This window comes from Sinohyriopsis cumingii, chromosome 14 (assembly GCF_028554795.1).
Source record: "Sinohyriopsis cumingii isolate HCF-2022 chromosome 14, ASM2855479v2, whole genome shotgun sequence".
Lineage (NCBI taxonomy): Eukaryota > Metazoa > Mollusca > Bivalvia > Unionida > Unionidae > Sinohyriopsis > Sinohyriopsis cumingii.
In genome coordinates, this window is record NC_142974.1 from 86,295,790 (window position 1) to 86,311,692 (window position 15,903).

The 15,903-nt window shown below is 32.5% G+C and overlaps 1 protein-coding gene across 1 annotated transcript; it reads left to right on the top strand.

Annotated features, from left to right (window-relative positions):
• The first annotated feature begins 12,476 nt into the window (after positions 1-12,476).
• LOC149784306 (uncharacterized) lies at positions 12,477-15,190 on the top strand. Its single transcript, XM_089932330.1, has one exon. It carries the CDS (start codon positions 12,735-12,737, stop codon positions 14,031-14,033), a length of 1,299 nt encoding a protein of 432 aa, XP_089788456.1. The 5' UTR covers positions 12,477-12,734; the 3' UTR covers positions 14,034-15,190.
• The last annotated feature ends 713 nt before the right edge of the window (positions 15,191-15,903 follow it).

Consider the following 15,903-nt stretch of genomic DNA (forward strand, 5'->3'; position numbering starts at 1 on the left):
TATGTTTTTCTCTGTTATTTCGAGGGTAATGATCGCTTTATTCACTTGTAAGATAAAGAATTATAGGGTGCAGGTTGGAGATTTTGCCAACTTGCCATATAGTAATAACAGTTTTAATGTTGATGTATTTTGCATAATTAGAAGGACTTGTCACGGTTCGTCGTCATTTCATGTTCATATCAGAGTGGTTGTATCAAGTAAATAACCAGCGGGACCTTAAATACTAATGTTTCTGCCATCAGCATCACCTGTAAGTCACTCCCAATACTTAACCTGGGAAAACTCCAGAAAGAACCACCGACCAACGAGAAGCTACTGGCAAGCTTTCTCACATACCCACATTGGCTGAATCCGAGACTCGAAACCGGCACAAACAGAGGTGAGACTGCAGTGATCTGTGTGTGTATGTATGTGTATATATATATATATATATATATATATATATATATATATATATATATATATATAAACTCAAAACACACATATCCGTTTATGGATTTTAATACGCCTAGACTGTTTTGACTAATACTTTTACATGATCCAGGCTGGTTTGGGCTGCATTAACGGGTCCAAGTTACGACTTCTTTATTACTGAAATATCCGAATTGTACATGTCGGGAGTGTACATGATTTGTTATGATGAAAACTCATTTTGTAGATATTTAATACATTACGTTTTCTTGGTTGACCCTTATTTAAAAATGTAAGTATTTCACTCTTTTTATACATTATCTTGTATTTTTATACCAATTAAGGACATTTGTCAGCATGTTAGCCTCTTTGTTTCATAGTAGGGGAATATAAGCCCTAACGTATTTGTAAGGGCTTATCTTTATAAATACTTTAGCATTTTAATCTTTTTGAAACGTTTACTACGTTATTTTAACTCGTTACTAAGTAAACATGATTGAAATAACGTGTCGGTAAGCATTACACAAAAAGTTGTACATACGTACTAAGCAGTTGATTATGCTTGATATCTAAGCAAAATTTGCTACGTGATTTTAACACGGTACTACATAAACATTAAGCTAATCTGCCATTAAGCGTTACGCACATACTTGTGCATACATACTAAACGGCTTATTATGCTCGAATAATGATCCTAAACTAATACTAAAAAATCTAACGATGTCCACATGTCGATCTGCACTTTTTTACCCCAAAGAGTACCTTGCATTGTAAGTTCCGACAGGAAAATATGTACATTGCACACCTTGCATGATCCAAAAAATCATAGGCTGCTGCAAAAACGAGTACGATATTGTACTCTTTATACGCGTGGATCGTGTTTTCAACATAAACCGTCTAAGTCTGTATGGCAAGCCACTATTCAAAACATTGCAATTAACGATCTGGCGTTGCCGACAAAGTGGATAGTTGGATAGTGTGTTGTTAAATTAAATTATCGTTGCATATTAGAAAATTGGATTATTAATATAACCCTAGAGGAAAATAGGAGACAACTTAAACCGTAATACATACGCTTGAAGGAGCATCACACCATAATTTTTCATAAATTAAACATTTTATGCTCCATGACTGTGTCTTTTTTATTTGTGATACGTTGGTCGGTGGAGAGAATTGTAGCAGTCACAAAATATTCAGCATGTTGGAGTTTTGTTATGACCCACAATTTTCAAAGTAAACAAACAAATATATATCAAATAATGTTTGACTCATAACTTGCTATTTATCTAGAGTTAAATTGTTTTGACCGTAATTATGCAGTCCCAGAACGATGACAAAATCTCTGTAGAACGATCAACAAGAGAAACGACATATAGAAGTTTTATATTAATTGAAATTGACCTACATCGATCAATGAGAAACAATTTCATTCTATGTTCTAGTAGGAGGAAGTCGGGAAATCGAGATGCTCGGATTAAAATTCTAAAAATATATCCTTTTGAGACACCATTTCAGTATTTGAGGTTTGTTGTGACTAGGTGAGAAAGAAGTAAAACCAACATGTTTTGTAAAACTTAATAAATGAAGTTTTGTAAAATGTTATAAATAATTTAATTATCAATGTTTTAAAATGTAAAAGTAAGAGGAACTTAAAGTATTATGAGTTTAGTCCAAAAGAATGCTGAAAAAGTTCTAATGAAGTTCAGAAGAATGTAATGTTCCGTATCCATTTCAGAACCAAGAATAGACTGGACTGACAACAGTTCTGACGTATTAAAATGACGTCGTCAAGAACTCCCTTGAATAACTTACAATAGTTCGAAAATAGTATTCTAGTTCAATGGGCAGTTTATGTTTCCTTTGAACATGCCAAACGAATGTTTTTTTTTCTTTTTTTTTCTCGCCAACATTTTCTTACTACAGTACATAATGTCTGCAGACTTGATCACCAAAAATAAGAATACAACAAATTGACCATTGTGTGCTACTTTTATAAAAGAGAAAAGGATAACACGCGCATAACATCACTTATCCCTATGTGACAAATTGCAAATTTCCAACATCGTAAAAGAAATCATATGGTTTAACCCGTCAACTGGTAAATCACTTAACTCTAGGATACCACCTGACAAAGATGTCCACTGGAAAAAGGACAAATATTGTCAACATATTTACTAATATGTTTTATTTTTTATTTTCGGTAAATGTAAACACCTTTAATTACATATATTTATAGATCGTACACAATGTTACGTTCGTAACGTACTAAAATAGACTCTATGCACGTATACTCAAATCCAGCTAGAGTTAATCACTACAAATTACAGTCGAGAATACAATATATATATATATATATATATATATATATATATATATATATATATATATATGGTACAATACTAAAATAGAAATCAACATACAATTATGTTTTCTCAAAAGATATACAACATATCAATTTTTAATTAACATTTTATACCAACGTACAATGCAAAATTGTATTAAATGTTAATTAAACATTTAATGTTGTACATCATCAATACAAATAGAGTTACTTGTATGACTACTTATGTCTATTTTATTTTTTTACTGATTCAGCTTTCATTAGAGACTCGTGTATCTTTTCGATCATGTCATATATATATATATATATATATATATATATATATATATATATATATATATATATATATATAAATGTTATGACAAAGCTTATCATGTATGACCTTACGTTAATCAAATAACGTAATTGCTATTTGAAAATATAAAGACGTCATCCCTTTCTTTCTAAATGATTTTGTGCTTGAAGAAGCATACAGTAAATGCGAAACTAGCTGAACAGAAGTATTGGCGTTTGTGTTGGTTTTTCATTTATTATCCCAATTATCTCTTTATACATAAATTATAAAATAACACGAACACATATAACGTGTGACCGGTTTCGCTTTAATACTTCATCAGACTGAATTCAAACTGAATTCAATTTTTATAGGTTACTGCATTTCTGTGGGAAAATATAAACGAATTTTTTCGAATGGAAATAATGCACGACCTTGGGAGTTCAGTATATCCATCCGACAAAATGAGTTCATATTTTCCCATACAAATGCAGTAACTGTATTATTATATGCTAATGTTTTTATTTTACATAATGCTTAATTATATTAACAAAATACACTACAAGAAACAAAGTAACTGAATGTTTGCCGTATTCCAAACTAAATACAAAAGCGCAGATTCATAATTACACAACAACAACATTATTGCTGAGCAAATAACTCCGCCCTGATAAATTTGAACTTATTCGCGCGCTCGACATAACTTTCGAAAGAAAATGGCGTGTCTAGTTAAAATTGAAATTTGGAGTCATTTTATTTCGTGGTTATGGACTGGATTTGTATGTGACAATTGCACATGAAATAAACCGGATTAAAGAAGCTAGAGAGAAGCGTGTTGGCATCGGCATATATGTTTCTGTTTCTGTAGTTGAATGTTTGAAATCATAATGTGGCGAAAAATATGAAGTTATTCAAACACAATTATCAAAAAGACGCTATGGAAGTTCATGCATATTTCATATTGAGTGCAGTAAGAAGGATGTAACTTTTTACTTATGTTCGAAATTATAGTACAATTTCGAAATGTGTAATCAAGGTTGAGAACCGATGATATGGCTCATGTAATTCGGATTTGCAGAAGTAAGAAAGTACATTTTGAGGATATTGTAAGTATATTTTATGACCATTCTTATCACCCTTTCTTGCATTTGTTGTATAGTTAGCCTAAATCCGAAACATTGTACCAAAAAAAGTTAACGCGGATAGTGTCAAAGCAGCTGGTATGTGGCAGTCCACGATACATCGGCGTTAGTTCATTCAGAAACAAACAGACAAATTTAGTCAACCACAACGTGAAGCGCCTACTACGCGAGTGTACATGATTTGTTTACAAATCAAAAGTGCTGGCGTCTGCGTCCATTGTTTGCTTACAATAGAAAGTAGTTCATTTGTCCATGTGAATGCAATATGTGTATTTGCATGCGAGTTCAGTATTAGGTAATATTGCAGGTAAAATTAACGGAGAAAAATAAATGAGCATATAATAGCATTGCTTACGTCATTAAATATATCATGTTTCTGATTTATTAAGGTAATAAACAATAAGATATACAGAAGACGACATGAAGAAGATGACGTCATAACTTACATTTTAACCTAATTGCCTTTAAATTTAACGAATAATTGACATAAAGATAATCATATACATCACAGATTAATGATTCTTTAATACATATAAATACATAAAACTGGATTCTGAAGATACATATGTCTATATTGATAAATATCTCTAAAATGTATGACTAAATAAAAATAAACAGTTCATAAATATTTTATTTTTATTACATATAATGCACAAATATAAATAATATATATTATATAGTGATATATTATTGACCAATGAGTGAGATTTAATCAGAACTCAAATTATATTTTAAAAAAATTATTGTGTGCATAATACTTACTCTCAAGTATTTTATAAATAATTAATCTCAATATATTTATAATTTACATAGAAATGCATATTCAGTTTTAAAGAATCAGTCAACTTATTTTTGTGATATTAGTTTACCCTTCACTAGTTATATTATTCTGTAAATAAGAATAATATATAAATATTCTTAACTAATTTTACACGGGGGGAATAACTATTAAAAAAATGAGTAATGAATGTCGTCTAGGATTTTTGAATGGAGACGTTTTGGTTTCCTTTAGCAGACGTTCCATCTTCGAGACAGCTTTCACACTAGGTTGGAAACAGGAATCTTACAAAGTATGGGAACTCTTGTTAAAATGTGCGGCAACATGAAATGAAAATGACTGATATCATTTTTATATCTGATCTATGCTGGTTCATACGTTTAGATATTTGTTGATTGGTATGTCCAATATATTGGATGCCACATTTGTTTGCATGTGATAAAATAAATAACATTTGATGTTGTACAATTATTATCACAACGCATATTAAAGGTTTATTTCGTACTATTGGTATTGAAATTCGTACTATTAGTATTGAAATAGTTATTTTCATTAATTAAAGAACAGTGCGAACATTTAGGTCTATTACATTTAGTTGATGCTCCCTTTTTATAGCATGCTTTTTTTCTTCTAATTTATAATTAGTTAGGAAATCTTTAAGACTTTTAGTCCTTTTATAACCAAGTGTGGGTTTGTTTTCGTGTAGCGATATAACACTTGCTTTATATATATATATATATATATATATATATATATATATATATATATATATATATATATGTTTACGCTCTTACAAAACGTAACAATAAACGAGGTAAACATCACAAAAATCACTTACTGTTTTACAATCAAATAAAAAAGAATATCTAAGAATTACAAAATAGAAGTCCTAGTAATAAAAAGTCCTAAATAAAATGAGTTCGAATCCAGATGAAATCCAAAAAGGGAAGGTTATGACGTATGTTGTGGTCAGCGTCGTACTGATGTGTCAACAGTTCTTTGCTGAATCACAGAAAATAATATTCGAGTGTTTGAATTCGATCTAAGTTTCGAAAAATGTCCTTGTCCATTAATTTAGAGCACAAGTATTTCCACGAAAAAATAATCTCTTGAAATCCAAATAATGTTAAGATACATTAAAAGGTCAACACAAACTGGCCGAAACAAAACACCCGACTGACTACATGTTATAACTAAAACAGTTATACACTAAGTTAAGACGCAGATACACAAGATAGGGTCACATGATCATGATTCTATAAAAAAGCCAGAAGATTTTTACATGCCTAACATTACATGGCCTCAACTAAAACCAATGATTTTTATTCTGCGAAGATTTTTTTTACAAAAATTAAAAAGTTGTTTACTTCAACTCTTACTGATTTTGAATCAAGGCCAGGAACTATGTCAGTATTGAATACAAAGTTTCATTTATTAGGTGTTTATGAAAAACAGTCAGGTCAAACTGAAATTCTGGAAAATATCAAATCCAGTACATACAGTTATATTACAAAAGCATGTAATGAAATAAAACAATTTAAAACCAAGAAACAACCAATTAAATCAAATCAAATATAAACTAAATCAAATACAGATAACAATATATATATATATATATATATATATATATATATATATATATATATATATATATATATATATATATAATTTCCCTTTATATACATAACATGTAGACACTATCAAGATATATCGTGCATATTTAACCACATTAAGCAGATTAATTAAACTAATTTTAGTCTCTGTGAAGGCAAGGAATAATATTGTAATCGAGCAAGCCAGAGACTGAAGTAACCCACAGAACCGGTATAGAATCAGTGAGTGATCTATAATGCGACTATATCATAAAAGAAAATATTTACAACGTTTTGATTGAAGAAAGATGGATGATCACTGAGGGCTTATTCGCTACAATTAACTGCTATTAGGCAACTGTTTCAACACTAAAGACTGGAAAATAGAATGTATAAAGAATACTGCATAGCACATCATTTTATATGATAAACAATATGGGGAATAATAATAATAATAATAACAATAATGATATTGAGGACTTTGTATAGCGCCTACTCTTTAGAAGCTCTAAGTGCTTTGCAGCATTAGACAACACAAATAACATTAAAAAAATAAACGAATGTAATGATATTATTACAAAAATAAAAGAAACACCAAGAAATTAAAATGCTGAAAATATTTAAAGTATGGAACATTATTAGGTCTTTAAGTTTTGTCTTGCCTTCGAAGTGAGTTTTAAGATCTCTCTTGAATGGGATCACTTTGTCTTTGTGTCTAAGCTCAGTGGGCAATTCATTCCACGTTGCTGGGTCTTGGTATGCAAAAGAATTCTGTCCATGTGACTTCGTTTTCGTATTGAGAATAATGAGTATACCAATGTCAGAAGAGGAACGTAAGCATATTGCTGGTGTGTACACATGGGTGAGGTCAGATAGTTATGTTGGACTGGAGACCGTCATTGAAAAGTAGCACAGAGAAAACATTTTGTGTTTGAGTATGGATCTAATGAAAAGCCAGTTTAGGGTACAGAGCAGAGGGGAGGTGTGCTCTGATCGTGGTAATCTAAGTACAATCCGAGCAGCTGTGTTTTGAAGTTTCTGAAGTGGATATTGAGATGGATATTAAGATGACCCAGACATAACTGAGTTACATTGTCCAGTTTTGAAAGTACTAATGAACATACAAGTATTTTAGTGGCATCAACTGAAAGATGTTTGAGAATGCAGCTAATGCGTCTCAGCTCAAGATATGCAGCCATGACATGTTGGTACAACGTGAGAGTACTGTCCAGAGAAACACCTAGGTTTTATACTGATTGTGTTTAATTTAATGTTGGTGTTACATATATTTATTGTTTGAGGTAAAGGATGTGAATGAGAAAGTCGTTTTGTGGTGATCAGAATGACCTCAGCTTTATCATCATTCATCTGCAGCTTGTTACATGTCATCCATGATATCACATCAGAAATGCACCTTGGATGGTAGCTTCAGCTTCAGTTCGGTGGATAGATTTGTATATTTGGGTGTCGTTACCCTGATAAAGAGGCAAAAGGTTGTGAATCGGAGTCCACCAATGCCATGTTAAGAAACATGTAAGCATTATTGTAAATACAATTAGAAACACTTCATATATTATATGCAATATCGAAAGCTTGAATATTTATATCAAAATGACAATATTAAGCTGAGTAAAAAATTAATAGCAATAGTTATATAAGGGTATTCAATTTTAGATCGATTAGATTGAAGAAAGAAAAGTAATTGCAGAAGTGGGACAGAATTTATATTTACTTGTTGTTGTTGTTGTAAGGTTAGAAGCCATTTTTCAGTACACGATATGCTATACATGGCGGCGAGTATTAAAGGTGAAGGAAGAACCGGGGAAATCCACAGAAAGAACCACCGACCCTCGAGAAGCTACTGGCAAGGTTTCTCACACACCCACATTGGACGAATCCAAGACTCGAACCCACGCGGACAGATGTATTTACTTGCTACTGTCTGTCCGTGTAAAGCGAATATGTAACTATCTGGAAGAATATACAAAACATTGCAACGCGTACAATATGTTTAGTTTCTTTTTAGCTTATCTCTGTTAAGCATATATAGTAATCAAGAGAGAAAGTTTTTTTTTCGGGGGGGGGGGGAGGGCACACATGTAGAAATCAGCCATTAAACTTTATAGATGTAGGTTAAAAAATGTACAGAGGTGAAATTCGGGTAGGGCGCAAGTGCCCCTTGGTCTTATTTGATTGTGCACGTGATAGTAACTGTATATTTTACGATGATAATGATGGTATTTTAATTATATGATATAAAAAGGCGTAATATTACACATTATATGATATTATTCTCCATTTTGTTTATACAGTAATTCAAGTTTGCAAGTTGCTATCGTGAGTAATCCATTCATAACCCATCACAGTGCGACTCCAAATATTACAGTATTACATCATTATTTGCGTTGGTAAATGTATAGCATCAGTATAGGCGTTGGAAAATGTATAGCATCAGAATATGCGATGGTAAATGTATAGCAATGTATCATATTTTCTGCATTCACATTGATTGTGTTGCAATCGAAAAACATAATTTGGTGTGACGATGATTGCAAAGAAGCGAAAGGTAGACAAATCTCCTTTTACGCCGACTCGTATATCGTAATTTCAGACAAGATTTAGAAATGTACAACGAAATAATAGATTTCCTTAAGATAATGCATACAAGAAACACACATAACACACATACTTAATCTGTCTAAAGTTAAAATAATGACCCCCACCTCCGACAAAGAAAGAAACATAACAAAAATAACCCAACACATTTAACCCGATTAATTCTTAAGGTTCATACTAGACTTGTATTGCTAAAGAACAACCTGCTTTGAGTACCATGCCATGATAAGGGCAACATTCACCACTTATTGCTGCTAGTCACATTGCTAATCTATATATTACATTAATACATCAGTATAGGCGTTGGTAAATATATAGCATCAGTACAGGCGTTGGTAAATATATAGCATCAGTACAGGCGTTGGTAAATGTATATCATCAGTACAGGGGTTGGTAAATATATAGCATCAGTACAGGCGTTGGTAAATGTATAGCATCAGTACAGGCGTTGGTAAATACATAGCATCAGTACAGGCATTAGTAAATGTATAGGCGTTGGTAAATATATAACATCAGTACAGGCGTTGGTAAATGTATAGCATCAGTACAGGGGTTGGTAAATATATAGCATCAGTACAGGCGTTGGTAAGTGTATAGCATCAGTACAGGCATTCGTAAATATATGGCATCAGTACAGGCGTTGGTAAATGTATAGCATCAGTACAGGCATTCGTAAATATATGGCATCAGTACAGGCGTTGGTAAATGTATAGCATCAGTACAGGCATTGGTAAATGTATAGCATCAGTACAGGCGTTGGTAAATGTATAGCATCAGTACAGGGGTTGGTAAATGTATAGCATCAGTACAGGTGTTGGTAAATGTATAGCAATGTATCAGATTGTCTGCATTCACATTGATTTGTGTTGCCAGGAAAGAACCTACTTTGTTGTGACGATGATTGCAAAGAAGCGAAAGGTAGAAAATATATCCATTTACGCCGACTAGAATATTTTAATTTTAGACAAGATTTAGAAATGTACAACGAAATAATATATTTCCTTAAGATAGTGCATACAAGAAACATACATACGTAATCGGTCTCAAGTTAAAATAATGACACCCCCCCCTCCCGACAAAGAAAGAAACATAACAAAAATAACCCAACACATTTAACCCGATTAATTCTTAAGGTTCGCTGCTTTGAATACCATACCATCATAATGCAACATTTTTTATATCACCCCACCTCTTATTGCTGCTAGCAAAATTAGTTAGAATAATAGGCATCCAAAACTAAAACTCCAGTTCTGGACTGACCATCAGTTATTTATTATCAAACAACATTGGATTTCAATTTTCCTTTCCTCCAGAATATACTCAATAATATACCCGATTCTTGGGAATGATCCTGCAAGTAGTCGTCAAACAAGATGTTTTTGTTAGGCTTTTCAAAAATGGTCACGCAATGTTCTTTAATCACTACATTTTTAATCACTAATATATTGAGATAAAGGACCACATATTGAGAGGAGAGTAATAAACTTATCAATCACAAGCGGGTTAAAGGACAAGGACCTATTAAATTTGATAATTTATTAAATTTGCAACCACTAGTACACTGAGGTAGATTACTATTGATTATTGGTAGCTTTTCGACGTCTTTTCATAATGTATATCATTGTGGTTTATGGTGTTACTTGTCATAAAAGGACGAAAATGAGAAACTTTTTTGTGTGTGCAAATGTTCCACTATTAAAAATCTCTTACAAATTTAGGTGAATGTTATATTGTCTTTTTGGCAACTGGACTCGTTCGATATTTAGTTTACTAGTGACATGTGAAAGAAATACGTCGGAGAACGATCTGCGCCATGAATAATTGCGACTGACAAGCGTGTTTTCAATTGTTATCTTCACTGCTTCATGTTATTTCCTAACGTCTTTACGTTTGCCACATGTTTGCAAATGTCATGGAATATCTCATGTTTTCCTCAGTTGGTTCTTAACCTGGTTACACTGAATTTCTTATCTAGTCATGCATAATTAATGTATTTCCTTGAACAAAATTTTTCATTCACATTATTAGCAGCATACTAAAGTAAAAAGAAAGCATTTGCAGATAAAGCGTGAAAAATTAGATTTTTATATACATACACGTTCGGCAGAGTTAAAGTTCGTAAAGAAAACCTGCAATTTATCCTTTAAATATCTGGCAAACAGCAAAGTCCCTTTAATCTCTTAATACAATTTACTGAAAATGCAGTTACTCGTCTCCTGTTTAAAATTGTGCACGAGAATATTACAAGGCACCATACCGCCCAGTCCTGTGTCGAAAATGGACTCTTCCATAACTTTTGGAGTAACATGGCGGATTGCCTGAACATAAATGATAAGCAGACTGAACAAAAATACTCACATACATAAAATCATTTCGTATCACGAAGGCTGGATGACGTTAATGTAAACGATGTAACGGTTGGTATTGTAGTTTCCGATGGTAGCAAATAGTGCATTTTTAATTAAAACTTTCGGTAAAAGCAAACATTATTTATTTATTATTTATGTATTTATTCGCCATTTATTTATTGTACATGTATTCCGATTTTTTACGAAAGTGGGCGAATAAGGATTTATGGCGAAAAGGATGGTTATAATATCAAAAAGCTCATTAACTAAATGCGAATGTGAAATGTTTTCGCAACCACAACCTCGCGCTCAACACAATTTTTGTATTTCAGCACTGTTTTTATCTTTTCCCACCCAACGTTTTGCCCTTGTAATAGAGATTCATTTCAGAAAGTATATTTCCGGTTTCTGACGAAACTAATCATTCCCCTAGAACTTGACTGTTGTGAAATCTTACCTTGACCTACACATTCCACACCTGTTGGACTTCACTGTTCTTAATCTTACACTGGACTACGCATTCCACATCTGACGAACTTGTATGTTCTGCACCGTTTATAATACTGTACGTTATGAACGTTACTTCAGTGCACTTCATGCCTGCTGTGTACATTTTGATGCAACGTCATTTCTGTGCAGCTTCCAGCAAATATGAATCCTGCCTTTGCACGTGCATTTGGTACTGGTAACGTTTAACTGTGTTGGTACTATTACTACTGCTACTACTACTACTGGTACTACTACTTGTAATAATAATAACAACAACAACAACCATTATTATTATTATTATTATTATTATGACAATAATAATAACGATGACTTTTGCTCAATAACTATGACATATTGCCATTTGAAATATGTTTTTGTTAAATGGAAAATCTTTCGCATAGAACTGTTCCATATCGTTCTGTTCTTTTCGACATTAACTCCATTGGAGATTTTGGACTGAGCCGGAAGATGCATCTGAGAACACTTCTAGGCGGAAAACTATCAATGCCAATATAATATATAGTAAAGTGTTTACGTTCTCAAAGGAAGCCTGCTGTAGCATTTAGAAGAAAAAAAATATTAAAACAACAGGGGATAGAAAGCCATATAAACTGAACTATGTGCGAAAATACAGCCAGACCTCAGACCTAAAGTGTACTATGGACATGACAATTGGAAACAATACAAACACGTGTCAAGTGTGTGAACAATTGTTTAGTCACTAGGGGAATCTGAAGCGACATATGAAAATGCACAATGTGGACAAGTCATACAAATGTACAATGTGTGGTAAATTGTTTCCTTTGAATGAAACCCTTCAGGATCACTTGAAAATTCACAGCGATGGAAAACCATACAACTGGGAAAGGTGTGGAAAAATATTTAGCCGGACTTCTGACCTTAACCGGCACAATGTTATGCATGTTAAAGATAAATCTTACAAATGTGAAGTTTGTGAACAATTGTTTCTACAGAAAGGCAGTCTAAAAAGACACATGACCGTACACACTGGAGAGAAACCATTTAAATGTATATTGTGTGGCAAATTGTATCGAATGAGTGGAACCTTGAAGGACCATATGAAAATACACAGTGGAGACAAATCATGCAAATGTACAATTTGTGGCAAAATGTTTAGACGGATATCTAACTTGAATGCACACGTAAGAATACATAGTGGAAATAAGCCACACAAATGTGAAGCATGTGAAAAAACGTTTAGTCAGAAAGATCAATTACAGAAACACATGTTGATACACACTAAAGAAAAACCATATCAGTGTTCAGTGTGTGATAAAAGGTTTGGTTGGCTTGAAAGCCTGAAGCAGCACTCGAAATTACACAGTGGAGAAAAACCACACAAATGTGATGTATGTGGAAAACTTTTTACATGGTCAACGAGCTTAAAGATTCATTCAAGGATTCACAATGGAGAGAAGCCTTATGATTGTGTTTTATGTGGCAAAACCTATAGATATATTTCTACACTGAGCGTGCACATGAAAGTGCATAATGGGAACAAGCCATACAAGTGTGAAGTATGTGATAAGTCCTTTAGTTTGAAAAGTGGTCTTGACAAGCACATGAATGTACACACTGGAGAAAGACCATACAAGTGTGAAGTGTGTGGTAAACTTTTTAGCAGGTCTGACAGCCTGAAGATGCACTCTGTATTACACAGTGGGGAAAAACCATACAAGTGTGAAGTGTGTGGTAAACTGTTTAGCAGGGCTGATGGCCTGAAGACGCACTCTGTAGTACACACTGGAGAAAAACCATACAAGTGTGAAGTGTGTGGTAAACTGTTTAGCAGAACTGACAGTCTGAAGACGCACTCTGTAGTACACCGTGGAGAAAAAGCACACAAGTGTGAAGTATGCGGAAAAACATTTACTTGGTTAATTTGTCTAAAAAGGCATCGGAGAATACACAGTGGAGAGAAGCCATACACATGTGAAATATGTGGAAAGATGTTCCGTCACAGTGGGAATCACAAGAAGCACATTTTGATCCACAGTGTGGAAAAAGCAATACAAACATGAAGTATGTAAAGGAATGTTTTAACAAGATGAATTTGATGATAAACTTTGGATAGATACCATGTAAGTGTGAAGTCTGTGGTAAAATGTTTGATTGAATTGGGCAACTTAAGATTTGTCTCATGATACATGGTCAAGACTCTCAGAATCTGGGTCAGATATGGGTGAAATTCTCACAAAGATCCTGATATCTGAGTGTCAGTGTCTAAAGTTTATGTGAATTCATATTGGCACAGTTCAGATCTGCATTATCAAGCTACGTGTATTTAGATATTTGTACCAAGATTAATTCTTTATTTCCACAGAGCCCATGTTTTATCTGGCGCCACGATTTACCCAAATACTGCCCAAATATACCCAGATACTGTCTAAATACTCCCAAATACTGTCCAGAAACAAGTACTTGATAAACTTACAACTAAAGAGATTTTTTTAATGAAATACATTAAATTAATAAAGCAATTAGAAATTATTTGTACAAAACACAACAAACATAGACCATTTGCTCGGAAATTATTGACAGAGTCCAGAACAAAACAGATGTCCTAATTTGCATACTTAATTGTAGATATCTATATTCTAGTAAAATGTTAATTTGTATTTCTTGGGATATCTTCAACATTTAGATGTAATTAGTAATTGGTCTCAAGTGTGACCCACCCCCTCCATGGTTCTTTGTTCAAAACATTCAAAGGCTTTTTTGTGTTCATGTTCACACCCTCTGATATTTACCAGTTGTTTTTTCCCATAAAGAATCAAAAAGAAGTTTGAATATGAAATGTGTTGATATGATCATTTTTGTTGCTGTTGTTTCTCCTAATTTGGTACTTTCTTAGATGAATCATTCTCTGAAATTTATGTATATACAATCCCCTTATTTCCTCATCTCACAATACATAAAAACTTTATTATATAAAATTAATAAATTGTTATATGTTATGTACTATCAACCACTTACATATTTGTCTGTGGATAATTACATCAGATAATCCCTATTTCAAGTGATCATGGCCAATTATCTTCCTACTGTTCATGTTTACTATGCATATGCTGTAATGTTTTGTCTGCTATATAGATGTAGTTTTTTTTTGCACTGGCCTTTGTGTGGTCACATTTTTTCTTTAGCTAAATTGGTGTTTATTTCTTCTAGAAAAACTATATACTCTGATGACCAATATATATATATATATATATATATATATATATATATATATATATATATATATATTATATGATGCATATGCATACATTGTTACCTTTGGCTTTGGCTTTAATCCTTAGATGCATGCATATGTATATGAAAATACTACCGACTATACCTAAATACTTCCAACGACCTCCCAAAAATTATATTTTAATGCTGCTAAAACATGCTGATAATATCCAAATGCACTAAAAAATATATATATATATATATATATATATATATATATGTATATATATATATATATATATATATATATATACCCAGCTATACTCTGATGTTTCTATTGTATCATACAACTTCTGTCTTTTTTTCATAGGCCTGATCATTATTTCTTTTTTGCATCAAGTGTATTTTTCACTGCTGAGTTTGTTCGTCAGTTTTTGTTTTATTTTATGCAACCTCACAATTTCAATAATTTTAATTCGTCCTAATTATTGTGAGCTACTTGCCATTTCTAATAACTAAAATAATCTTGTTAACTTGATTCCTCAGTGGTGAAATTATCAGATCTTTCCATTATTCAAATCGTTATGTGAAATCATTATCTGATAATTGATAGTTAATGGGCTCAATTGATGACATTATCCTTAGTTTTTCGAGTTCTCTGTTGTAACAGATAAGCAATTGTATTGTGAAAAGCACAATACTGGACCTTTTTTGGTAACT